The 25,241-nt window shown below is 44.3% G+C and overlaps 1 protein-coding gene across 2 annotated transcripts in view; it reads right to left on the reverse strand.

The window, feature by feature from the left end:
* ATP2B4 (ATPase plasma membrane Ca2+ transporting 4) overlaps positions 1-25,241 on the reverse strand; it is a 97,002-nt gene that overhangs the window by 32,081 nt on the left and 39,680 nt on the right. For both annotated transcript variants that reach the window (XM_054563193.1, XM_054563194.1), the window contains exons 2-8: positions 21,538-22,182; positions 6,834-7,031; positions 5,975-6,232; positions 5,370-5,495; positions 4,796-4,921; positions 3,618-3,653; positions 1,919-2,080 (exon numbers count right to left, since the gene is read on the reverse strand). In XM_054563193.1, coding sequence (XP_054419168.1) covers positions 1,919-2,080; positions 3,618-3,653; positions 4,796-4,921; positions 5,370-5,495; positions 5,975-6,232; positions 6,834-7,031; positions 21,538-21,730 — 1,099 coding nt within the window. In that variant the 5' untranslated portion in view covers positions 21,731-22,182. The remainder of the gene's footprint in view (positions 1-1,918; positions 2,081-3,617; positions 3,654-4,795; positions 4,922-5,369; positions 5,496-5,974; positions 6,233-6,833; positions 7,032-21,537; positions 22,183-25,241) is intronic.

Below are 25,241 nucleotides of genomic sequence, written 5' to 3' on the forward strand. Positions count from 1 at the left end.
TGTAAAGTTTATATTCAAGAGATTTCTCAGTTGTCAAAATTAGCTGGGTAAAGGAACCAAATGAACAAGCTAGTCTAGTGCTAACAACTCTCTGTGATGCTTAAAATGGGCCCTAATTACACTGTCCAATATAGTAACCACTAGCTACATGTCATTATTGACCAATCAAAATAAGGCTAATGTGAACTGGAAAACTGAATGTTTAATTTATGTATTTAATTTTAATTTAAATAGAAACAGCCAAACATAGTGGCTATGGTAGTGGACAGCACAAATTCTAGCTACTCAGTTGTGCTTAGTGGGTCAGCGGCATTGGCCTCACCCGGAGTTTGTTAAAAAATGCAGACTTTCAGCCCTGGATGATGTGGCTCAGTGGACTGAGAGCCAGCCTGAGAACCAAAGGGTCACTGGTTTGGTTCCCAGTCAGGGCACATGCCTGGGTTGTGGGCCAAGTCCCCAGTAGCGGGTATGCAAGAGGCAACCACACATTGCTCTTCCCCTCCCTCTAAAAAATTAAAAAAAAAAAAAAAAATCTTTAAAAAAATTAAATTAAAAAAAATAAAAAAAGAAAGAAACGCAAACTTCCAGGCCTTGCCCCAGAACTCCTGAATCAGACACTGTGCTTTAACAAGGTTCCAGGTGAACTCTATACACAGAGTTGTACTGGGCTAGACTATGACTGTAGTAAACAGACGGTTGGGGTCAGGAAGTACTGGGTTGGCCAAAAAGTCCGTATGTTTCTTTTCTGTAAAATGAAAGACACATTTTTCATTTTCACCAATAATTTTATTGATTTCAATATTTTGAGTATGTCGACTATCTCCTGCATGGTATAATGGTGACTGTTCTCAGTTAATGTCTCGATTTGATCATTGTCAACTTCAACTGGTCTACCCAATTATGGAACATCATCCAGCACGAAAATCTCCAGCCCTAAACTTTGCAAAACACTTTGGACACATTTGATCAGTCATGGTACCCTTTCCATACACTGCGCAAATCTTTTGTATTTCAGTTGCGTTTTTATCTTTCTCGAAATAAAGCATAATATGCTGAAAATGTTGCATATTTTCTTCCCTCTTCAATTTTAAAATGTGTACACAAAAATTCACCAATTTCGATAAGTTTTTTTTTTTAATGCACGCTGATGTGACAGCTTTTACAATACAACCTAACAAAACTGCTTCAAAAGAAGTTAAAAACGAGTAAGCACTACTGGAGCCCTCTTACGGAAAAAAACCAAATGCACTTTTTGGCAAACCCAATAATTAAGTAGTAGCACAAGAATGACCCAGAGAGATATGGCCATTGCCTTCAGCAATCCTCCTTTTGTTCCCTCCTCCTAACCCCTCACCCCACACTACCTGTACAGGAGAGAGGACAAAGTGGCAAGTGTTGGAGACGCAAATTCCTCCCGCGACACAGGAGTGCTTTTAGTGACTTCTCCTCTGAAAACAGCATCTTGGTCACTGCCTCCCTTTCCCCTCCAGTCTTTATTTTGAATTTACAGCTCTGTGCCTGGACTGGTGCTACTACTTTGCTAGGGAACTACCTCCAACAAATAGCAGCCCTCTCTACCCTTAAGGAATTCACAAGCCCATACATGTGACAGGTAAGGTCTTCCTTCTTAGTAGTGTCAATCTCCCATGTTGTGATATAAGTTCTTAACTTCCCATTTGTTTGGATGAAAGAGACCTCAGGGCCTTTAACCCTTTTATACCTGGGGAGACACCTCTCTGAAAGTCTAGGGAGTAGCCAAAGGATGGCAGAGGCAGAACGCCTGGCCTCTCAGACTGAACTAGCCACTAAGAAGTCTGAGCTTCCTCTGCCAGACCTGGGTGGTGTGGAGAAAGAAACAAAAGCAGGAGAATCTGGGACAACCTGGATAGCCACAACCAGAAGGCCCCACCCTACTTACCAGCTTTCCCAATTTGAACAGCCAAGCGTGTCAGTTTGCCCTGCAGCACCGACTTCTCCTTCTTGGGCAGCTTGGCCACCTTTTTCTCCTTTTCCTCATTGTCAGCCCCCTCCTGGCTGTTGAGTGGCTGGATTTCCAGGGCCACTCCGTCCTGAGTCTTTGCTAGAGTGTACACACAAATAGGATGGGTGAGGAGGCCAGGTAGTAGCACTGAGCAGCAGACAAGGAGGAAACCAAAAAACCCTTCTGTCTTCTTCCTGGATACACCTTGGACCCCTGACATCAGTCCTGACCACTCTCATCCCATGTCAGACAGGGTGCTTGCCTTCGACCCTCTATTAGGGCCTATGAAATAATATCCTAACAACTGGAGATAAAATGAGCGTGCTTTTGGTTATGGATTTCCTCAGATGGTGAGACTTCCTGACACCAGCTCAGAGCCCCAAGACAGGTTTATTCAAAAGAGGATTAGTCATGCCACTTAGCACTGTTACCAACAACCATCCTTCCTGGAATTTAGTACTTACAACAGTGAATCTTTATTACAGAAAGGGGCTGAAGGAGAAGGCTGGCAGATGTTTCTAGAGTATAATAGTCCTAGTCTGCTCTGTTCAAAGGTTCATTTCTCTCTGTATAGACTGCCAGGGAAGAAACACAAACCCTCATAAGCAGGGTGTTTTCCAGTTCCTTCTCATATCAGTTGAACAACGGGGGAAGGAAATCCCTGACAAAGATAGGGAGGTATAGAGTGGGACCTGGAGTTAGTCTTCTGGGGGAGAGGGAAGAAGCTGGTGTGAGGGATCCCTGGAATAAGAGAAAGAATGGATAAAGACAGACATATAAATCCACTTTTCTTTTTAAAAGAAGTTAAAGAAACCTAAATTTAAAGAATTACTTCTGTGCAGCCCTGGTTCTCTGATGTGACTTTATTTTTAAAGACTACTATGATATGGGTGATAGAGGAAACAGATTTCTAGGAGCTGTCTGAGGAGAGCAGCTCTCTCTGGTTCTCACCCCTCTCCAACCCCACTCCTGCAGAGCTTGGTCCCTTTGCTGAGGATGCCCTTCCTGAGATACTGGGTCTGCTGTCAGACTCACAGACAAGACAGAGATGTGATGTCAGCACAGCCACCGAAAAAGAAACACACATCAGATCACGGGGAAGAAAACACCGTGGAGAGAACAAAGAAAGAGGTGTAAAGAGAGGCACAGAGAAAAAGGCTCTCTCCAAGCACCGAGACTAGCAGAGAAGGATTCCAGACCAGAAGAGAACACCGATGAGGAAGCCAGCAAGAGGAGGGTGCAGGGACGGCCTACCCCAACGCCCTCCATGAGGGGAACCCTGAAGTCTTCTAATACAGAAACTGATGACCTTTGGTGTTTAAATCTGGCCTAGGGCAATGAGGTAAAGAGGTCAGCACCCTGAGAAGAAGAGACCAATCCCACACACTCCCCAAGAGGAACCATGACTTGAGGTTCCTTAAGCCAACAGCAGAGGGTGCTGTTGTCCAGCCTTAGATTAGGACTGGAACCTTGAGACCACCCCCAAATCTCTGCACCTTCCTCAGAATGAGGCCTCTGAGCCACAACAGCAGGTAACAGATTTATGGTGAGGAAAGGGGAGAAGGCAGATGGCCTGGAAAGGTCTGGTTAGAGTGCAGTCAGGTAGAGATGGTAAATGAGTGGGTGGACAGGTTACCTTTGTTGCGATTTTCAGGGACTCCTTGTTTTTTACCTGTTTGAACAAGAAAGAAAAAAGTGGGGTGGAGACCCAAAGTGACTATTAAGAGATCAGATATCCAGTCTGTTGGTCCTGCTCAGAGCCCAAAAGGGCACCAGCAAAGGGGCTGGGCTGCAGGGAAGGGAATGTGAAGGAAGCTCACATCTCTGCTTATATCCCTTCTCAACTCACTACGGGGTCTCATGGAGCCATGGGACAGGGAGCAGGCGCTCAGGCAGGTACGGGCATGCCCACACCAGAGCTGCCTTCTCCTGGAGCATGGCTGCTACTGACCTGAGTTACCTCACCTGGAGGGATGGGCTGGGGGTTAGGAAGCAAGAGGTTTGAACCGTTTCTGCCTGATGGCAAAGGCCCTGCAGGGTGTCTCCATGTCCCTTCGCCAGCAGCAGGCCAGCCTCCCCATCCATCTGCAGGCAGCTGCAGAGACGAACAGCCTAGTTCCTGAGGGAGTGTGTTTTGTTTCCTTTTCATAAACTGCCCTCCACTAACCAGCCTAAGATGGCCCTCCATCTGAGTGGTAGAGTCCTTCTTTCCTTCCAAGAAAGAAGGAATGCGTAGGTAAAGTTGTACATTTGGCTTTGCTTTCTTTTTCTCATTTGCCTTCTCTTTTTTTCCTTCGTTTAGGAGCAAGTCAATGGCAGCCAGGCCTAACTCCACAGCAGACTTTACCTGTTTGCTCACTCTCCTAGCTGGCCTCTCTTCCACTGGCAGCCCGTGGTTTCAGCAGGAATCCAGTTTCATCTCCTGGCCAGTTTTCCCGTGGCCCTCACGGTTCAGCTGGCCAGCCCCTCTCCCCACACCATGTTTGAGGAAGAAAGGGATGGGACCAGAGGACTGCACAGAGGGCATGTGTGGCCCAAGCGCCTCGCCAGCTCACTTTATAACTCACCTCTTTACAACCCACCAACAGGCACAGGGATGGAGGCTCAAATGCAACCTGACTTGGGAGTCTAGAGCCAGAATCTGGTTTTCGTCAGAAGACCTGGGAGAGCCAGGGTGACATCTTTATCTCGGCAAGCGGTCTGGGTATGTGCACTCTTCATCCAGCAGAGTCTTCCATCCAGATCTGCTCCCTGGCTTCCCAGTGTGCCCACGGGGACAGGCGGGAAGAGAATCTCATTCCAAATGCCCCTTACCTTTCTTCTTCTTCTCCTCCTCTTCTCCCTCACTGGCCCCTAAGAGGGTAAAGATGATTCCAGTCTGGGAGTTGACACCCACAGCAGTCACTACCATCCGTCCAGAACCTTCCATGACATGGGTCCCTGTATGAGAAAGGAAAAGACAGGAAGAGTGTTGTTTATCACACATCACCATGCTCTGGTGTAAAACAGAGACTTCCTTCCTCCCCTGTGGATAATGATATACTCAGGAGATAGAAGGAAAAGGTCAACAGTCAACAACTGGGACCATTTAAAATAGAGCAAGTAAATTGGGGGAAAAGGACATAAATGTGTCTACTTTAGGGTAAGGCTCCTTCTCCCACTACCCACCCCCTGCCAAGGCCCTTACAGCATCTGCTTCATAAAGAACTTCTTTTTAGGTTATCCCACAATACAAGGATATCTCCATCCTCGTATTTAACCCACTAATATGCCATTGCCCCAGCTGGATGGAGCAGGACCAGAAAAGAGAGCACAGCCTGGATCAGGCCTCTGTGGCCTGGCCGTGTGGGAGGAGGCAGAAAGGAAAATGAGGTGGCAAAGGCCCTACCTGAGAGCAACATGGGGTCTCTTTCCAGGGACTTCTTGACATGGTCCGATTCCCCAGTCAGAGAGCTCTCGTCAATCTTGAGGTCATTCCCCTGGATCAGGATCCCATCCGCAGGCAGCAGGTCACCTAGTACACACAGGGGAAGGGGCCACGGGGAAAGAGGGGAGGTGAGATCCTGGCAGAGTGGGGGACCCATCAAACCCCATCTCAGACCCCCCCTCCACACACACACTAAATAGAGGCAATGGCTCACAGAGCAGCTGGAGAGCCTTTGGAAGACAACTTCAGCTCTGACTACCTAGAACAAGACTACTTTCTAGGTTTTATAATTTCAAGCAATTACTGATCCCCCAAACAGCTTCTCATAGTCTGAATATTTTAACCTGAAGGCGTGTAAGTCTGAAAATCTCTTGGGAGAGTTTCAGTTATTTCTTTCTTTGAATTTCCTCACACCACCTCTTTGAACACTAACTTAGAAGCTGACACAATTAGGAGCCATACCTTTTTGGGTCCTCAGCAATTCTCAGCCCCCTTATGCCAAAGGCCCTGGCCCTCAGACAGGGCGGTGGGGGGTGGCAAGGGTAAGAGAGACCCGCAGTTCTCACCGTATTTGATTTGGGCGATATCACCCACCACGATTTCAGCCACAGGGAGCTGGATGATGTGACCATTTCGAATAACGGAGAATTTCTGTTCCTTTTCGATACGGTTCTGCAGCCCTCGGAACTGTTTCTCTTTGCTCCAATCATTGAAGGCCGTCACTAGCACCACAATGATCACCGAGAATAGGATGGCTGCCCCCTCAATCCAGCCGGCTTGTGACTCCCCTTCATCTTCTGGGCTACTTACAGGCAGACCACACTCTAGCCCAGGGAAAAGGAGAGAAAGAAAGGATCATCTAGGGGCTTTGCTGACAATAAAATTGGGAGTAGTATGTCTGTAATCCCCCAGAATGGAAAGTCAGGGAAAGAGAATAGTAAAAAATGAAACTTTTGGGTAAAAGAGCTACCCTCCAAGGGTACAAGGAGGACAGCAGGATTGGGCATCATCTCACTACCATATAATTATTTATGTTAACCCAAAAGAAGCAAATGACTAAATGGCATAAAACATGTCAATGCAAATTGTGGGCCAGTCTCATGTAAAGAACTTAGAATTCTCAACATGGTCAAGTTCCTACAGTTATGTCCCAAAATGCTATTAATATTGGTGTGGGTCACTTTTGGAAGCAGGGTTTTGTTGGTTGGTGAGGGTAAAGGATTCATAAAATAAGGAATTAATAGGAAAAAGGGAAAAAGACCCTGGAATCAGAATGGATTAAAAGAATCCATTCTTAGCTACTCACTGGTTTCCTTTGAACCCACCCTGAGGAATAGGGGAAAACTTTCCCCCATTACTAAGTGCATTTTGGTGCTTGTGGAAAGAACCAGATCAGAGTCCTGCCAGGCTGTTCAAGAGACTCACGTTCATTTTCTTCACCAGGGGGCCGGTAGAAGGACAGAACCAGGGAGATGATGGCTGCGATCTCCAGGATGATGAGTGTGACATCTTGAAGGGCTTCCCACACTAATTCTAAGAAGGTCTTGGGCTTTTTGGGGGGGATTAAGTTTGTTCCAAACACTTGTTTACGTTTTTCCAGATCTGCTGGATTCCCAGATAGACCTGAAAGGAGAGAGAGTGGGAAGAATGAGTGAGAAAAATGGGGAAGAGAAGAATGATAGAGGAAGGCAGTGAAAAGACCCCTTAAAAAAATACCCCTTGCTTCCTGATCCGCCCAAGTATGAGATCCAGTTAGGGTGACCTACTACCTCAATTTGCCCAGGACTCAGACGGTATGAAACTTTTAGTCCAAAAATGGGCAAACTGAGTCAAGTTGGGCACAGGGGCCACTCAGTCCTCTTAGTCTCCAGGGAAAGCTAACCTAGACCTAAAACTTCATGACTTGCTCGTTGGGTCCGCGCTAGGCTCCAGCTCTAAGAATACAAACATTAAGATGTTTCCTGGGACTCACACAGTCCTTCTCTCTCACACTAACATGTAAATGCTGGTGATGATTGCAAAACAGAGTTAGCTTCCACCCACTGACTCACACACAAAGGCCAGAAAGAATAAGCTATCTGCTCAAGGTCATGCTAGAAGGTTAGGAGACACAGCCCCACCAGTTGTCAGGAATCAGGTTCCAAGTTCCAGTGGCTTTAGGAGATCAACAGAAAAAAAGCTCTGAGACTCCGGCTCTGGGCATACCCTTTGGGTACACACACCCCTCATTTTCTGTCGCAGACACCTAGAAACACACACACACACACACACACACACACACACACACACGTACACACACACTACTAAGAGGTACTACTATTAAGTACTCAGTATTTCGAGAAATACTAGGTATTAAGAGAAGTACTACTCTTCAGATTGAATAAAAAGAGAACAAAAAAATGTGGAGCCACAAAGTTGGATGGTACACTGTCCTTGATTACCAGCATGCTTCCACTAATACACGTATGCTTGCACACCTGTGTGAGCATGCACATATGTTCTAGCCATGTTCCCAGAGAGAAAATAGAATTATTCCCAGTACCTTTCTGGGAATAGCTCTGGGCCCCAGGGCTTTACACTTGAAGGGAATTGGGGAAATCCTAAAATTTTAATTACTGCCAATTGGCTTCTTTCAAGTTGTTAACACATAACAGCAAATTAGCCCCTTCTTGGCACTTGAAGTTATTGGTTGCAGTGTTTGATGGTTTCCCCATAGGCAGAGTGGGACAACCTTTGGCATGAAAAAAGGTCAGCGGGTGAGGAGGGTTAGGATCTGAGCCTGGAGCTTCAAAGAGTGCAGAGAAAAGCAGATGGCAGGACGCTGCAGAGAGAAAATGGAGACACTGATGCCGAGGGCTCCGTCAGACTCCAGTCGACAGGTAGGTTATTCCCCTGCGGGCGTAGGGGTGGAGCATGAGGGCAAATATCTGTTCTCCATCTCCACTGAATAGGACCCAAAACTGTTATCTTAAATGGCAACAGTGGGTTAGATTTAAGGAAGGCATTCAGACAAAAAAAAAAAAAAAAAAAAAAAAAAGATTTTGAAAATGGGAAAATAAGTACTCAAGGGAGTGTTTACAGGGTCTGAGAAGCCTCCGCTTCTCTACCCTAAAAACAAAACCATCCGAAGAGGTAGATGAGATATTCATCTGTCTGGGATCCTGCCTGGAGGTAAAGTGAGGTAAAGTGAGGAGTGTCTTGGATTGGTGCACACTCCACTTGCTAGTGTTTAGGAGAGTAAAACAGAGCTGGTGGGTCAAGTGGTGCCTAATGTTCATATCCCCAGCCTCCAGCCTCCAGGTGTCCACCTGTACCACTCTGGCCTCCAGCTGAGTGGCACGGCTGAGCTCTGCAGGGGGGCAGGGTTTGGCCAAAGCACTAAAAGCAAGTTGGGACCTGGCTGGTGTGGCTCAGTGGACTGTGTGGCTCAGTGGACTGAGACTGCCTGCGAACCGAAAGGTTGTGGGTTCGACTCCCAGTCAGGGCACATGCCTGGATGCAGGCTAGGTCCCCAGTTGGGGGCGTGTGAGAGGCAACTGATCAATGATCAATGTATCTCTCACACATCAATGTTTCTCTCCCTCTCTTTGTCCCTCCCTTCCTGTCTCTCTAAAGTAAATAAATAAAATCTTTAAAATAAAAATAATGGTCTCTCTTTATTAAAAAAAAAAAAAAAAAAAAAGCAAGTTAGGCAGTTTCCCAGAGGGCTCCTGCCTCCATCGCTCTGAGAAGCAGTCAGCTTCCCATCAGGAAAGGAAAGCAAGGGCCTGGGAAAGGAGTGTTCCTGGTACCCGAGCAAGGCATTTTGACCCCCAGGCAGGCAGAGGCAGAGTTGCCAGGGGGCAGGGCCTTGCTGGTTCTTTCTCTCCGGGGACCGTAGATAGCAAGGCTGTGCCAAGCTGGGACAGCTGTGCTGGAGGGCCACGTGTGCTGGAGGGATTGGGAGTTCTGATCATTTGTCAATTAGCCCAGTGTACTTGGGATGTTTCTCAAGGAAGCAGGATTCACAGTCCAAAAGGGAGAAGAGGCAGTTTCCGCCTTATCAAGAGTGAGAGTATGTGACTATAAAGGCAAACCATGACATCAGGTGGGAGAGAGGTCATCACAAGGAACATCACCATAGCTTAATAAAGGTCAACTGCCACCACAACAGCAACCATCACCACAACAAAAGTTTAGCTAAAAACACCCCATCTGAGGTAGCCCTGCCTTTCTCTGTTCTCATATTAATGCCTTGTAAGCATCCATGACTCCTTTCTCTCTCTCTCATCCACTATATCCATTTAGTGAGGACTCATTTCTCCTTTTCCACTGTTACCATCCTGGCCTATCATCTCTTGTGTGGATCGTTACAAGGGTCTTCTAACTGGTCTCCTTGCCTCCCTCCTTGCTTTCCTAGTCTGTCTCCAACAGAGTAGCAGGAACGATATTCTTCAAACCCAACTCATGAGACTTACCTACTCAGAATCCTCTGGTACTTGTGACTGGACACTGAAGACTTTATGATGGCCACTAAGGCCCTTTAGGAGTCCCCAGTTCCCACATTCCTTAACTCCTACAATTTCCCCCTTGGTCACCGAAATCCCAGCCGAACTAGCCTTCCTACCAGTCTCTGAATGCATTAGACATGGTTCTATTTCAGGGCATCTGTTCTCTTCACTCAGATTTGTCTTCGCCTGGTAGGGATCATTCTCTCACCTCCTTCAGGTCATTGTATAAAAGTCACCTTCTGTGTGTGTGCGTGTGTGTGACATTTATGAATGTTATAACCTCTAAAATTTATTTTTTTAAATTTCATCTTTATTGTAGAAAAGTGACCTTCTTGGTGAGGCCTACCCTGACAACTGCATTTAACACTGTGACTTCTCTGCCTCGGCACTCGCCACCCCCTCACCCTGCTTACTTGTTCCCTCCAAGGGTCTTACCTCCTAATATGTAATAGAAGGTATTCATTTGTTGTTTGTCTATCCCCCTCCACAAGGGCAGAATTTTTGTTTTTGTTTTTTAGGTCTACAGCAGTGCCTGGCACGGGGTATGCATACAAATTTGTTGAATGAGCTGAATCAATGAGTAATAAATAAGTTTGCTAACATTAAAGTGATTATTTTGTGCCAGAAGCTTTACTAGGCATGTTTGTATCTTCCCATGCAAACATTATAAACCCCATGTGGTAGCTACTATTAACGTCATTTTAGGTATAAGCAAACTAAGCCCTGGAGAGGCTGTGTAACTACTCAAGCCTAGTATGTGACAGAGGCTGTGCCACTCTGCAGGGAGCAACTGGATGCCAACCTACGCGTTGAGGGGCTAGGGTACAAAGGCAAATGCACACAGCTGAGGCTTCATTCTGGTGTGACTAACCTGTCTTGGTTTGCCTGGGACTTTCCATGTTTTACCAATGAAACTCCTGCCTCCTGAGAATGCCTCCAAGGACACCCTCTCAGTCCCAGGCAGAAAGTCACCCTACTTTACTCACTGCAGGGCAATGCAGTGCTTTCCTCTGCACCTCTAAACAAACCAGCCCTGTTTCCACTGTTTACAATTGCGGTGAATTAGTTCTGTCCTCAGGGATGGTGATACCAGATTTGTCAGAGTCCAACCTAAAAATTTTGTATTCAATAAAAGGTTCATTCTGGCCTTTTTTGGACCAAAGCAAATGAAACAAGACATATTATGGAAAACAAAAAAGGTCAGGCCTTGCTCTTACCTAAATGCCCTCAAAGGCACACACTCACTTCCTTTTTGTCATTTTCTCTCAACTGTCTGCTCCACCTTAAGTCTCTCTAAGCTCTTCAATAGCTACCTTAAGAAGCCCTGTGGCTGTCCCACTTCCCAGCATGCCCTGTGGCAGGGAGGGGCAGGTTGGGCTGTTAGCACAGTAGCCTTGGGAATCCTCTCTCAGGCATGTGGCATGGCACAGAAAGCCATGTGGGACTGGGAGCTGGGCCAGTCCCCAGTTTTGGGCTTTCCATTCCAATTCTTCCTGCCCCTGAGAGGCTCTCGGGGCCTGATCTCAGCAGCTGTAATTGCACATTCGTACTTGTCCAGCCCAGAAAAGGGTTTTAGTCTCTGATCTCTGAAACTGCTTCTCAAATACACAGCTTCTTGGAGAGGGAAGAAGACTTGGCAGAAAGAGAATCCTGGAAACATAGGAAAAGGGTTTCCCCTACAAATACATCAAGAAAAAGGGAGGAAACCTTGTCCTCAAGAACATGAGAAAGCTCCACCCAAACAGGAGTGCTTCTGGCCCCAAGACCCAGACTGAACACATGAGCTGGGAGAGGCGACAAGAATGTCAGGCTGTGAAGTCATCGCCCCCACCCCACGCTGGGGAGTGACACTGCCCTTGCCCAGGCTGGCGGGAGATGGAATGAGCAGCAGTGGAAAATCTGTGTCTGCCTGTGAGCCTGTGCTGGGACCTGGGGCTAGGGAGGAGAAGCTGCAGCCCAGCCCTCAGCGGCTGGGCTCCAGGAGGGAAGGGCCAGGGCCAGCCTCCCCAGGAGGCCCAGGACTGTCCGCTGGGACACCCTTATCAGAGCCAGCTCAGCCCCAGAAAGGGTGGGACTAGGCTGGGCCTCGCGAGGGACTTCCCAGCTGTCTGAGTTATGACACCTTGCCAAAGAGACAGCCGAACCTTCTCCCACGCAGAAAGTACAAGGGAGCGGTTTCTCTGGGTTGATTTGAAAGCAGTCCTCTCCGATGAGAAGAATAGACATCAGAGTACCTTTCAAGCCCTGTCTTAAAAACCCTGGATTAGGGGGCTTTGGGGAGGAGTAGCGTCAAATCAATATAGAAACCTACAGGCTTTTAGCCAGCCAGTCCTGCTGCTAACCAGTAGAGTTTCCTTCCGTACTTCAGCTTCTCCAGCTAACACACCCACAGCGTGGGGGTGTGCTCTCTGTCCGCTGGACTTCCAGTCCCTACAGACAGTCTCCTCCAGGTCATAGCAAAAGGATGGCGGACTTAGAAAAGACCGACCTCATTCTCTCCCAAAACACCCTGCAGAGGTGGGCACTTCCTTAGGGAACACCCCCTTATCTGGTCCTCTGCTCTATGCCTGTTTTGAGCACTGCTGCTCTCTCAGAGAAGAGCAAGGTCCCCAAAGGTCCTCCCTCTACTCGGTCACCTTCTCACATTCTGTGCGTTCGTGCTTCCATCCACGTCACACTCCCCAGTGCTCACACTTCAGAGCTCAATACAAAGAGTGAAGGCCCCACTTCCAGGATCTACAGCAGTGCCTGAGTCAAAGAGGGAATGAAGGCCATCTTTCTTCCCACCTCCAGATGATGGTTCAATGCAAGGCAGCAACAAGAAAGTTCAAATCAAAACAAAACTTGCAACAGTTTCTGCAGAGCTGCCAAAGGAATGCAGGGCAGAGGCTTCCAGGCCTGGTGGAAGAGGAGAGAGTGGGGAGGGTGCACTCAGGTTCAGAAAGATTTAACCACTCTCCCCATCAAGATTTCTCTGCCCCCTGCCTGGCAACATTATGCCAGCTAACCCAGAAGTTCAGCTCTGGGCAAGGCGGGGCTGGAGAGAGAAGAATTTGCAGAGCATGGGGTTGGGCTAGCAAGACAAGGCCCACAGCTGTCCTGCACTGGCCTAATTCAGCCCTAGGCAGTAACTCAAACCAGACAGAGTACTCCTTGCAGGGGGAGGAGGGGCAAAGTGGAGGACACTTCTACTCTTCTGTTTTTCTCAATCATCTACCATATGGCTGTGGATGCTGCTTCCCTCAGGTTTTGTGAAAACCTTTCCCACTCCTCTACCAAGTACTAAATATTTCTTTTATGAAGCTACTGGACTTGCCTGAACTACTCACACCATGGGATGGCAGCTTTCTGGCTGTTTGAGCTGGTCTGCCCACCTCCAACCCTACCCCTCTCTCCAAGATATTCTTTTGAGCCTCTCTCACATCTTTTCTTTCTTTTCTTTTTTTTTTCTTTTTTAGAGAGAGGGAAAGAGAGGGAGAAAAACACTGATATGAGAGAGAAACATCGGTCAGGACCAAACCTGCTGCCCAGGTGTAAGCCGCACGGGTCAGGGCTCTCTGACATCTTAAACCACGGCTAATACATCTGCCCAATGTGTGACCTCTGCAGATCGTTGATCTCTGAAGTCAAGGCCACATATTGTTTTTAGGATAACTTACTCGGCATCTTAGTATAACTGGAATAAGCGTTCAAGGTGATGGCTATAGGGCAGAGGACATGAGGAAAGAAAGGAAGTTCTGCTATGCTTCTATCCTGAAATTGATGAGCTCCTAAAACGGATATTCTAAAAGAGAGACAGGGAGGAAAATCTCAAAGAAGCCAGTTGCCCATCTTCTTCTTGTACTCATTCCATCCCCTCTTCACTCGTCTGGTTCTCCTACATTCCCCATCAACACGAACATTCTCTAAAGCAGTGGTCTCTAAGTAGGCGGTGTGCTTCCATCTGTTGATGCATGGAAAAATACTAGAACTTTTTGTTACTTCATAGATTTTTATTTTTTGCACATCTTATTATGTAAGTAATATTAGTGTTAGAAGTACTAATACAGTAGTGTTGTAGGTGAACATTTATTGGAGCTATGCATTCAATCTACTAGACAATTCTACAAGAAATTTCAATCTGCCACACTGAGGAACAGCGCAACCCCGGTATGTCTCAGCTTGTGGAAAAATGAACAGTTTTTCGTAGAATGTGCTGCTGACCTCAGAAAACATGGTAATAGTTAAACCTCCAAAATCTTAATGTGGAGAAGGTATTAACCTAAATCCTGCACTTAACGAATCAAAATTGTAACTTGGGCTGACTGTCTTAAAACAGATTCTTTCCCCTCCTGCCATTTACTCCTCAGGGAAACTCAGCTCCCTAAACCTAGTAGATGCTCAGTGATTATGCGAGGAAAAGATGCTCACACCTTCTGCCAGGAACATCCAGTAAGTGGTAGCAGTTATGTGGAGGTTCAGAACGAGCCGCTCAAAGATGTGCTGCTGTAGTATGTGGACTGTTCTGAGCTAAAGGTAATTTTAGCTTCAGGCTCAAGAGAAACTTCTGCCCCCCCTTTAACTCCTACAATAATCCGAACTAGGGTTCTTCCCCATAAATAAGAGATTATCAGAGATAATGTTTTTGACCTACTTATGTGGAGAACAAACTTTTATTTACTAAACATTTGTTCTTCTTATCAGCCTGCAATGACCCTTTGAAGCCCCCACGGCACCTTTCCTCACCCCGGCCCTTACACACCACAATCCCCCGCCTCTGACCCGCTCCTGCACGTGCGGTCTCTGCCTCTCTCATGCAGGGTTCCCGCACACAGTATGCATGTGGGGCTTCCATACGTACATATGTATTAAATATGGTTATTTTCTCTTGCTAATCTTTCTCATGTCTATTTCATTACTAGACCAGCCAGAAGAACTATGAAGGTAAAGGAAAGTTTGTTTTCCCCCCACAATTATCACAGAGCATGGTCAGGCAAGCAGATGATACAGGAGTCCTATCCCCAGCTCCCGAGCCTCCTCCCATGCCCTGCAATCCCTTCAGCCCAGGTGCCCGTACTTCTGTGCTCCCATAACACCCACTATAGCACTAGGATAACATTTCAGAAATTGCCTTAATTTCTGTGTATTTTCTTGTAGCCTGTAAGCTCTGTGGAAGGAGAAACTGTGCCTGTTGTGTCCACCATTGTGTCCCCCAGCACCTGCTAAATACTAAGTATTTGTTGAATGTGGCTGTAAAGGAATTGAAAACCCTCTGTTTCCCACTGCCACACCCACAATTCTGCAGTGGAGATAAGAAGGAGCAGGGGTACAGAGGGAACAGGAAATAGAATTCCCATAGGAATTCTTCTAGATCTAAATTCAACAGGAATAGCCTTTACGTTTCCAAGCAAAGCCCACAGACAATGATTTATTCTTTAGTTAAGCTTTCCTTCTCTGCCCTTTCACGTCTGGGCATAGACCTTCTCCACGTTGTTGGCTGCTCTTTATAAAATATTTTTCCTTCTCCTAAAAAGGGTGGCACAGCTGAGGACCAATGTGGAAAAGTTCTATGAAGAATTGATACATCCTGTAATCCAATCACAGAAACTTCCCTGCCTTGCTTTCTCCCACCCTTCATGTAATCTTCCTTATGTTCCCTCCTTAATTCCAAATGTTAAAAAGAAACCGCAAAACTGCTATTCTCTGTGTAGAGCATCTAAGGTCTTGCTTCCAGGCACATCATCAGTTTGGCTCAAATAAATTCTAATAAAAATTCTCTACAGGTTTGGACGTTCTCATGTCGACAAATATAAAACAAGCTTAAATTATCCGTTCTTTGAGATACTCTGTTGCTGCTCTAGCATGGGGCAGCAGAGCATTAAGAGCTATGAGTCAGAAAACATGAAATAGTCTATTGTGTTCTATGCTGTGGCAAGAGCGTAGGCAAATATTTTAAACCTTTTGGCGTGTTAGAGAGAGAGAGAGAGAGAAAATGAGAGAGAATATATGAATTAAAATTAAGTCCCAACTGCCACTGGAATGGTATAAATCTGCAATAACAAAGCCATGTTAGGAAAAAGAAGTAACAACTGACACCACATAAATACAAAAAATTATAAGAAAGTATAATGAACAATTACATGCCAACAAATTGGACAATCTGGGAGAAATGGATAAATTCCTAAAAACATACAATCTTCCAAAACCAAAACAAGAAACACAAAACCTGAACAGGCTGATTACAACGAATGAAACTGAAGCAGTAATAAAAAAAACTCCCAACAAACAAAAGTCTTGGACTGGATGGCTTTACAGGTGAATTTTACCAAATATTCAAAAATGAACTAACACGTATCGTTATGAAATTATTACAAAAATTTCATGAGGAAGGAAGACTCCCAAGCTCATTTTATAAGGCCAGAATTATCCTAATTTCAAAAACCAGATAAAGACACTACGAAGAAAAAAATTATAGGCCAATATCCATGAACATAGATGCAAAAAACCTCAACAAAATATTAGCAAACTAAATCCAGCAATACATTAAAAAGATCATACATCATGATCAAATGGCATTTATTCCTGCGATGCAAGGTTGGCATAATAGCTGAAAAATCAGTTAACATGATATACCACATAAACAAAATGAAAAACAAAAAATCATGTATCATATCAATAGATGTAGAAAAGCATCTAACAAAATCTAGCACTCATTCATGACAAAAACTCTCACCAAATGGGGAATAGAGGGAACATACCACAACATCATAAAGGCCACATATGACAAACCCACAGCAAGTATCATACTCAAAGGGGAAAAACTAAAATCATTTCCATTAAGATCAGGAACAAGACAGGGATGTTTACTTTCACCATTCTTATTCAACATAGAACTGGAAGTCCTACCCACAGCAATCAGACAAGAAAATAAAAGGAATCCAAATTGGAAAAGTAAAACTGTAATTATTTGCAGATGACATGATGCTGTATGGAGAACCCCAAAGATTCCACCAAAAAACTACCAGACTGATAAATGAATTCAATAAAGTAGAAGGATACAAAATAAATATTCAGAGATTAATTCCATTTTTTTATACCAATAATAAACTATTAGAAAGGGAAACTAAAAAAACAATCCTATTTACAATTGTCTCAAAAAAAACCCATTCTGAATAAATTTAACCAAGGAGGTAAAGACCTATGCTCCAAAAATGATAAGACAGTGAAGAAAGAAATTGAAGAAGATACAAATAAATGAAAGCATATACCGTGATCATGGATATGAAGAATTCACATCATTAAGATGCCCACACTATCCAAAGAAATCTATTGATTCAACACAATTCCTATTAAAATACCAATGGCGTTTTCACAGAACTTGAACAAATAATCCAAAATTTTATATGAAACCACGAAAGACCCCCAAATAGCCACAGCAATCTTGAGAAAGAACAAAGTTGGAAGTATCCTACTACCTGATATCGAACTATACTACAAGGCTACAGTAATCAAAACACATCATGGTACTAGCATAAAAACAGACATATAGATTAATGAAATAGAATAGAGCACCTAGAAATAAACCCACTCTTAATATGGTCAATTAATATTTGACAAAGGAGGCAAGAACATATACAGTGGGGTAAAGATAGCATTCAATAAATGGTGCTGGGAAAATTGGACACATACATGCAAAAAAATGAAACTAGACCATCTTCTTACATCATATACAATAAATTAAAAGTGGATTAAAGACTTAAATGGAAGACTTGAAACCATAAAACTAGAAGAAAACACAGCCAATAGAATCTCTGACATTCCTCTTAGCAGATTTTTTTGGTATGTTACCTCAAGCAAAGGAAACAAAAGAAAAAATAAACAAATGGGACTACAAACTAAAAAGTTTTTGTACAGCAAAGGAAACCATCAACAAAATGAAAAGACAACATACTGAATGGAAGAAGACATTTTCCTAATGATACATCCAACAAGGGGTGTATATTCAACATTTGTAGAGAAGTCATACAACTCAATACCAAGAAAACCCCAAACAACCCAATTACAAAATGAGCAGAGGACCTGAATAGACACTTCTCCAAAGAGGGCATAGAGATGGCCAATAGACAGAAGAAAAGACTCAGTGTCACTAATCATCAGAGAAACACAAATCATTACTAACTCAACAAACACGAAGTGTTGGCAAAGATGTGGAGAAAAGAGAAGGCTTCTACACTGTTGGTGGGAATGCAGAATGGTGTAGCCCCTGTGGAAAACAGTACAGAGGTTCCTCAAAAAATTAAAAAGGGAGCTGCCTTATGACTCATGCATTTTTCTTCTGGGCATATATCCCAAGAAACCCAAAATATTAATTCAAAAAACTGTAAATGTTCATTACATTAGTCAAGATATGGAAGCATTAGTCAAGATATTTACATTAGTCAAGATATGGAAGCAATCCAAGTGCCCATTAACAGATGAGTGAACAAAAAAAGCTGTGGTACATACATACAGTGGAATATTGCTTGGGCAGAAAAAAGAATGAAATGTTACTATTTGCAATGGCATGGATGGACCTAGAGGGCACTATGCTAAGTGAAATAAGTCAGTCAGAGAAAAACAAGTATCGTATGATTTCAGTTATATGTGGAATCCAAAGAATAAAATAAATGAACAAACAAAAACTGAAACAGATTCATAGATTCAGAGAACTAACTGATGATTGCCATAGGTTGGGAGACTGGGTGAAAGGGATTAAAAAGTATCCATTGGTAGTTACAAAACAGTCATGGGGATGTAAAATAGGGCATAGGAAATATTGTCAAGAATACTGCAATAATTACATATGGTGTCAGATGGGTACTGAAAATATCAGGGGGAACAGTTTGTATTTGGTTATCTAACCATGATGCTATACACCTGAAACTAACACAAAATAATATGGAATGTAAACTGTAATTGAAAGATAAAATCTGAAAAATAAAAAACATGTTTTTGACAGAAATATTATAAACTCCAAGTTCCATAAAGTTCCTTCGTAGCTACGATTTTTAAAAAACTGTCAATCCATACTTAAGTGCTGTCAACCAAGAAAAAATAGAGGAGAAGGGTCATACTCTAGCACTTAATCTTCCCAATCTTACTCCATCTTGGTTTTCAACCACCAGAACTTAAGCACCAGCTAAATTTCTTTATTCTTATTGTTAGCCTACGGGAGCCTCCCACAGGTGACAAAACTATGCTAGGCTGCCAGGCACCTCAGCGTGGTCTTCTGTTAACAGGCTGGCTTTTTTTAGCACAAGCTCAGTGGGGCCCCTGATGCTGATGCTCTTCTCTTGGCCGGCCCAGCTAAACAGCTCAGCATCACCCCTGTCTGGGGAGAGACTCCTGTGTCATAGCTGGTGTCTCCTTTTTCTACTTCTCACACATGAGGAGGTCATTGTTCGCACTGGGAAGCTAAAAATTACTCATGGAAAAGTTGTTTTCTAACATCCTAACTCCCCAGCTGAAGGACCAGCACCACGATAAGTCTTATGCTGAAACAAATCAAGATACATATTTGTGATCTAAGAAGCAGGAGAATAGCAGCGGACAATTGTGCCAATGATAGAGGTACAGGGATCTAGGCATGGCCAGCGTCTGTGGCAACAGAGGCACCTGCTATCCGAAGGGGAGGCTTTCAACTCTCAGTCTGAAACTGGACTGGGGAAGGATCTAAGAGCATTAACTACATCTGTAACATTTGGTATCTGAAGTTGAGATTAAAGTAGAACATATGTTGGCTTTTGGGAATGGAAACTCTCTAGGAACAAGAAAGTAAACAACAGCAGTTATGACAAAGGATTTGGAAATTTGGGAAGAAAGTCTGAATTCTCCTATTAGGAGCTTATTTGAACTGCTGAGTTTCACTTTCTGAGAAAAACTGACCAAAAGAATCAAGAACACGATAGAAAGGCAAAAAGAAAAATTCTGTATAAATTCTGATGGGTGTATTATCTCAGTAAAAACCTAATAGGAACAGTCTCTCTTTAAGGTCAATAAATATCACAAGAGTGGCAGAATAAAGAAATTTAGCTGACAAGAAATAGGCAGTGCCAAAGAGCAGTCATTAGGTATCAACCAGAAAGCAGAGACTGAGACACATGAAAGTAACTAAGCTCTCACAGCTCAACCAGATCTCTTTTTGACCTCAAGAGGTGAATGGAGGAAGTAGACAGAGGTTTGCAAGTATCTTCAGATTCATGCGCTCCGTTTTATTCTGAGACAGCTAATTTATTGAATCCTCATTATAAACTTGAGCGCTGTACATACATTATAGTACTTAATCCCAATAACTCTCAAAGAAGGAACAGGCCCAGAGAGGCCGAGTGAACTGTTTAAGGTTTTTCAACTAGCAAACGGTAGATCTAATGTTTGAATCAAAGCCTGTAAGACAGGAAACTGAATTCTAGAAATAAAGAGAACGTGTACAGCAGTTCTCTCAGACTGGAAAGAATGCAAGGCATGGGCAATGAACAGACATCTAGATAAAAGTCTCTCCCCCTCCCTTTAAAAAAAAAAAATCGTAAAGGCCCTGACTAGTGTGGCTCAGTTGGTTGGACATAGTTCTGCAAAGCAAAAGGTCATGGGTCCGATTCCCGGTCAGGGAATACGCATGGGTTGGGGGTTTAGTCACCCAGGTCGGGGCACAATCAACTGATGTTTCTTTCTTTCCCTCTCTTTCTTCCTCCCTTCCCCTCTCTCTAAAAATAAGTAAATAAATAATAAAATAAAATAGAAATCCTAAAGAATCCTTCTTAGAATTGGTAAGAAATATGCAGCCTCCATAGAAGGCTCAGAAATAGTACACCTCAAGAGTCTGAAGGCTTCTAAAGACAAGATCTTTGCTCTATCTCATGCTATACAACCATGGTCTACCTGACCAATGGGATCAATAAGAACCTATAACACAGATGCTGAAACCAGGCAAAAGTGATGAAAGCAAGGTTCATTTTTGTTCTCTCTGCATTGTGATGAAGCAAAATTTTGTATTACCATGGCTCACTGGACAACTGGGCTGAGCCAGGCAAGCATAAAGCTAGATTTTTTCAGTCTTTTTTAAGTATAAATTAAGAAGACCTATGTTAAAAGTACATCAGGCAGGGTTGAAAAAGTCATCAATAATTTCATGACGGACAACAGGAGTAATTAAAAAATTTGGTGGGTACAAACTGCATATGTTAGAGAAGTGCTACATTGGGTAGAAGGACTTACTCATTTTTTTGTTGTGCTTATCCATCCCAATTACACTGTGAGATCAGTGTGGGGAAGAATTACATGTTAAAGTGTTGCTATAAAAGACTGATACAGAATAAGGGACTCGATGATTATTTAATAATGAAAGCATCTCTAACATAACTTTTTAAAATAGAGACAAATACTCTCTTTTCTATACATGGATACAGAAAAAGGAGGGAAGAATGATTTTCAGAGAATACTATAGTCCCCAAACATCATGTCTGGGGGAAAAACGGCTCTCCAGGGCCTCACCTCCTTTTAGCACTTCATATACCATACTTTTCCCACTAGACACAGATATACCAGTCTCTTCTAGAAGCAGGAAAACAATATTTTTTAACACTAGCCACCTTCCTCCAATTCCCCACTCCTGATATGGCCTTTACCTTCCACAGGGTTGGTTTTCAGTCTTCTGCAGAGATTCATTACACCTCCATAGTGGACATTGATCTGGTTCATTGCATCAGTCGAACGCAGCTCCATGAGCTTCCTTAGGTCCATAACTGAGCAGCCAAAGTCCCCTTCATGGCTCTCAACCATCGAGTTAGCTGGCAAGGCATGTTCTGTTGGGCTTGTCATTTTGCCTGTTGTTTCCACGCCCCTCAGTCAGAGAAAATGTGGAGTTTCCCTTCAACTGATCAGAGTCTCTTCCTTCTCTCCCTACTTCCTACTTCTTGCTTCTGTGGGAGTTCAATTAGAAAACTGATTGACTATACCTTGTGCAATAAGCTTTAGAGCTTTAGCCCAGATGCTGTTTCCTTATGAAGCTTGGCAGCAAGAAGAGGAAGAGGATGGGGGAACAGGGTGGAAGCCGGACCACGTGTCACGATGATTGGTGTCCCCAGGTGGGGATGGCAGTGGTTGTCCAGGGTAGGTGGGTTCCTAGCTTAGACCAACTTGCCCAGATGGAGGTGTAAACAGGATGTGCACGTTACCATGGAGGCAACCTTAGCAACAAACAGCAACTGCAGTGGTAGAGAGGCAGCAGGAGGATGAGGAGGGCTCCCTGGATACCAATGACAACTGGATCTCTGGAATAAAGAGTCAAAGAGAAACAAAAAGAAACAATTAGAGCAGCCATGGTGATCCAGCACCTACCTGCAAAGGCAAGTGATACTCCTTCCAGCACAAGGGGAGAGGTGACAGTTGGTGCCTGACCTGAACTGATAGCGGAATCCTGAGCTGAGTGAACTAATTCCAGAGAGGCCCCTTCTTCCCTCAGAGGCCCCAGAAGCCTGTAAAGTACAATGCAGGGATGTAATTTCAGACACACCTCAGTCTTCATATCTCATCTTTCCCAGACCAAGCAACACAAATCCCCCAACTTCAGAAACTTGGAAATAAAAGGTTATGACCTCTCATGGCTCTGATATTCTCCCTGTCTATTTGGGGGACCTGCTACAGAATCCTTTCTTCTCACTTCTAAGAGGTGAGAAGAGTTCAGGACAGGAGTCTGCACACGAGTGCTCCAAGGGTGCCGGCCAGTCTGCCACTCTCCCTCACGCTCCATACCCTGCCCTACTCCCAACACACATTCGCAAAGCAGAAGGACAACCTGAAGGAAGATGCCCAAACCTTCTGAGGCCCGTAGAGTTCTCAACCTCCAGCTGTATGGAAATTCTGCAGCTTGCTACAGTTGTCAACAGGTCACGCACAGAAGTTCAGGTGCTGGAGCTAAGCCCCACCTTCCTCCAAAAAGCTTTTTTGGAGAGAAGGGGAGAGGAAAATGCTATGGCAGTTGGTAAAACAGGGTGGAACCTTTTTACATAGGGAGTCAGAAGGGCCCCTGAGGAGAAAAGATAGTGAGTTTGAAGCCTATGAGAGTTAAAGTTTCTCTGGGGTGGCAGGGATAAGGCAGCTTTTGTTTCAGATATAACCTAGGTTCACAGGGTCAGCAGGGGAACACAGCTGGTTAGCAGGAAAGCAAAGTTGCCTCTGCATGAGTGAGCCCCAGAGGGTCTCCAATCAACACTCCCCCCACCCCCCAAGCACGGCATGTGTTACCTCTCACACATGCTGACTGGATGGAGGAGCAGAGCTATGTAAAGGTGAGGACATGGAGGGCTGAAGGTGGAAAGAGGGCTTATCCTGATCCCTGCTCTCAGCTTCAGCTTCAGAGAGTGGCTTCTGTGTGTCATGCAGGACCTGCTGAAATGTGAACGAGCTCTTCCTGAATGCAACACCAGAACCTCAGAGGCCCACCACTGGTTAAACAGTCTCTGTTGATTTGGGTTCAGTTACCAAGGGGTAGCAAGAAGGAGCTCTGCTCTGCCTCTCTCTAATAAATTGAGGACATCCTCACGTCTAGCAGGTGAAGAAAGAAGCACAAGAACTGTCAGGTAGGAACTTGACTCTTTCATCGATTACTTTTCCAAAAATCCCAGATGGCCAAAGTTCCAGCTGATTCTAATCAATCCTGTTCTCAGCAGGATCCCTTGGGATAGATAAGAGACCACCCCAATGGGCCTTTTGCTGCTCCCCCATCAGATATTCAGAGCTACTCTGACTTACAAAGGGTTAAGCAAGCAAGGTTTTGTTTTGTTATTATTTTTAAAATATCACACCCTCTTTCTTTATAAATGTCATCAGAGAATCCTGGGGAACAAGGAGGTCTGGAAAGGACCTAAGGCAGTGTGTCCAGCTCTCGTCATTCAGACTGGTATAGTGATAACAGTACCACAGAATTTCCTCTCCAGTTCAGCTTCTTCTCCAAACCTGTTCAGAAGCAGTGGGAAAGGCTATAGTAGCAAGAGGCCCGTCTTGATCATTACGTAGAACTCAAGCTTTCAGGACAATGTTGAGAACAGCACTGACAGAGTGCTAACCTGAAAATGACATTTTATTTCCTTTGTCTCCACCCACTACAATGCTTGTTTCATGAAGGCAAAGATTTTACTCATCTCGTTCACTGCTTTCTCCCCAGTGCCTAGAGGACAGCTTGCATGTGGTGGGCATTCAGCTAAATTTTTTTATTGAATAATCAATAGCAGATTCAGAACCAGATTTACCATCTTCCCAGGCACCCTTTGGGGAACTCACTTAGCCTTCTTAGGGCTCAGTTCCTCCAGCCTTAATCTGGGGGAAGAATCAGCCCTACGTTTTCACACCATTCTAAAAAAATGATAAAGGAATGGGATTATGGATAGAAACTGTGCTTGTAAATCTTAAATGAAAGATGTCCAGTATCCAGTAGAGGATACTCAAGTGACAGAAGAAAGCTTAATTTGATCGTAATGACCTTTGTTTTGTAGGCATTTAAGCAGAAGGGCAGTAAATTCCGTATGTCTCTCCATCTTCCCTTACCAGAGGGAGAATGGAAAATCCTGAGGCTGCTTCGCTAGCAATAACCATTAGCTAGCTATAACCACTAGGATATATAGCCTTGGATGTCTAGAGAAGAACAGTATAAGTTAGAATTCCTTACTTTGAACCTCTCTTCAAGGTATCAAAGAGAAGAGCTTCTTCCACTCACACAGGCAACCAATGAGAAAAAGTCACTCAAGATTAGAACACATGGGGCTTATGGGGAAAAATGAGGTTTGCTGTCTGCTTCAAGTTGTTCTAGAGACACATACTCAAGAGGTCAAACACTAAGTTGCTGGTGCAAAGGCCAAGGAGCAGTGCCTAAATGGAGGCCCAGTTTATTTCTCCACAAAAGTTCTTCCAGGACTCAGAGGTGTAGCAGGTGTCCATATTTCTTTCTGAGCTCTTAGAATATGAGCTCACTGCAACTGCTGTCTAGCCCCTAACCTTATTAGGCAACTGGCAAAGAATAATCTGTAAGGGCTCACACTGCCTCAGCTTCAGACACAACGCTCAGACGCCTGGGAGGTAACACCTCTTGTCGGGTCAGAATTAATCATTTGGCTCCAAGCATTCTGGGTAAGGTATGTTCTCATTCCCTGTTTCTAGCACTTTGCCAACTTAAGGGATGATAGGATGGAAGAGCAAAGTCTCTCATCCCTTCCTGCAGGGCCAAGAAATCATACATAATTGTAAAATCATTTTAATTTTTTCCTCCTAAAGTCCTGTAACATATTCTATAATTTGTAATGACACATGAAAGCATCGTCCTATCAATTCAAGGTAG

Source organism: Pteronotus mesoamericanus, unplaced genomic scaffold (genome assembly GCF_021234165.1).
Source record: "Pteronotus mesoamericanus isolate MK-2021 breed Mesoamerican mustached bat unplaced genomic scaffold, CSHL_Meso_final scaffold_705, whole genome shotgun sequence".
NCBI classification, from domain to species: Eukaryota; Metazoa; Chordata; class Mammalia; order Chiroptera; family Mormoopidae; genus Pteronotus; species Pteronotus mesoamericanus.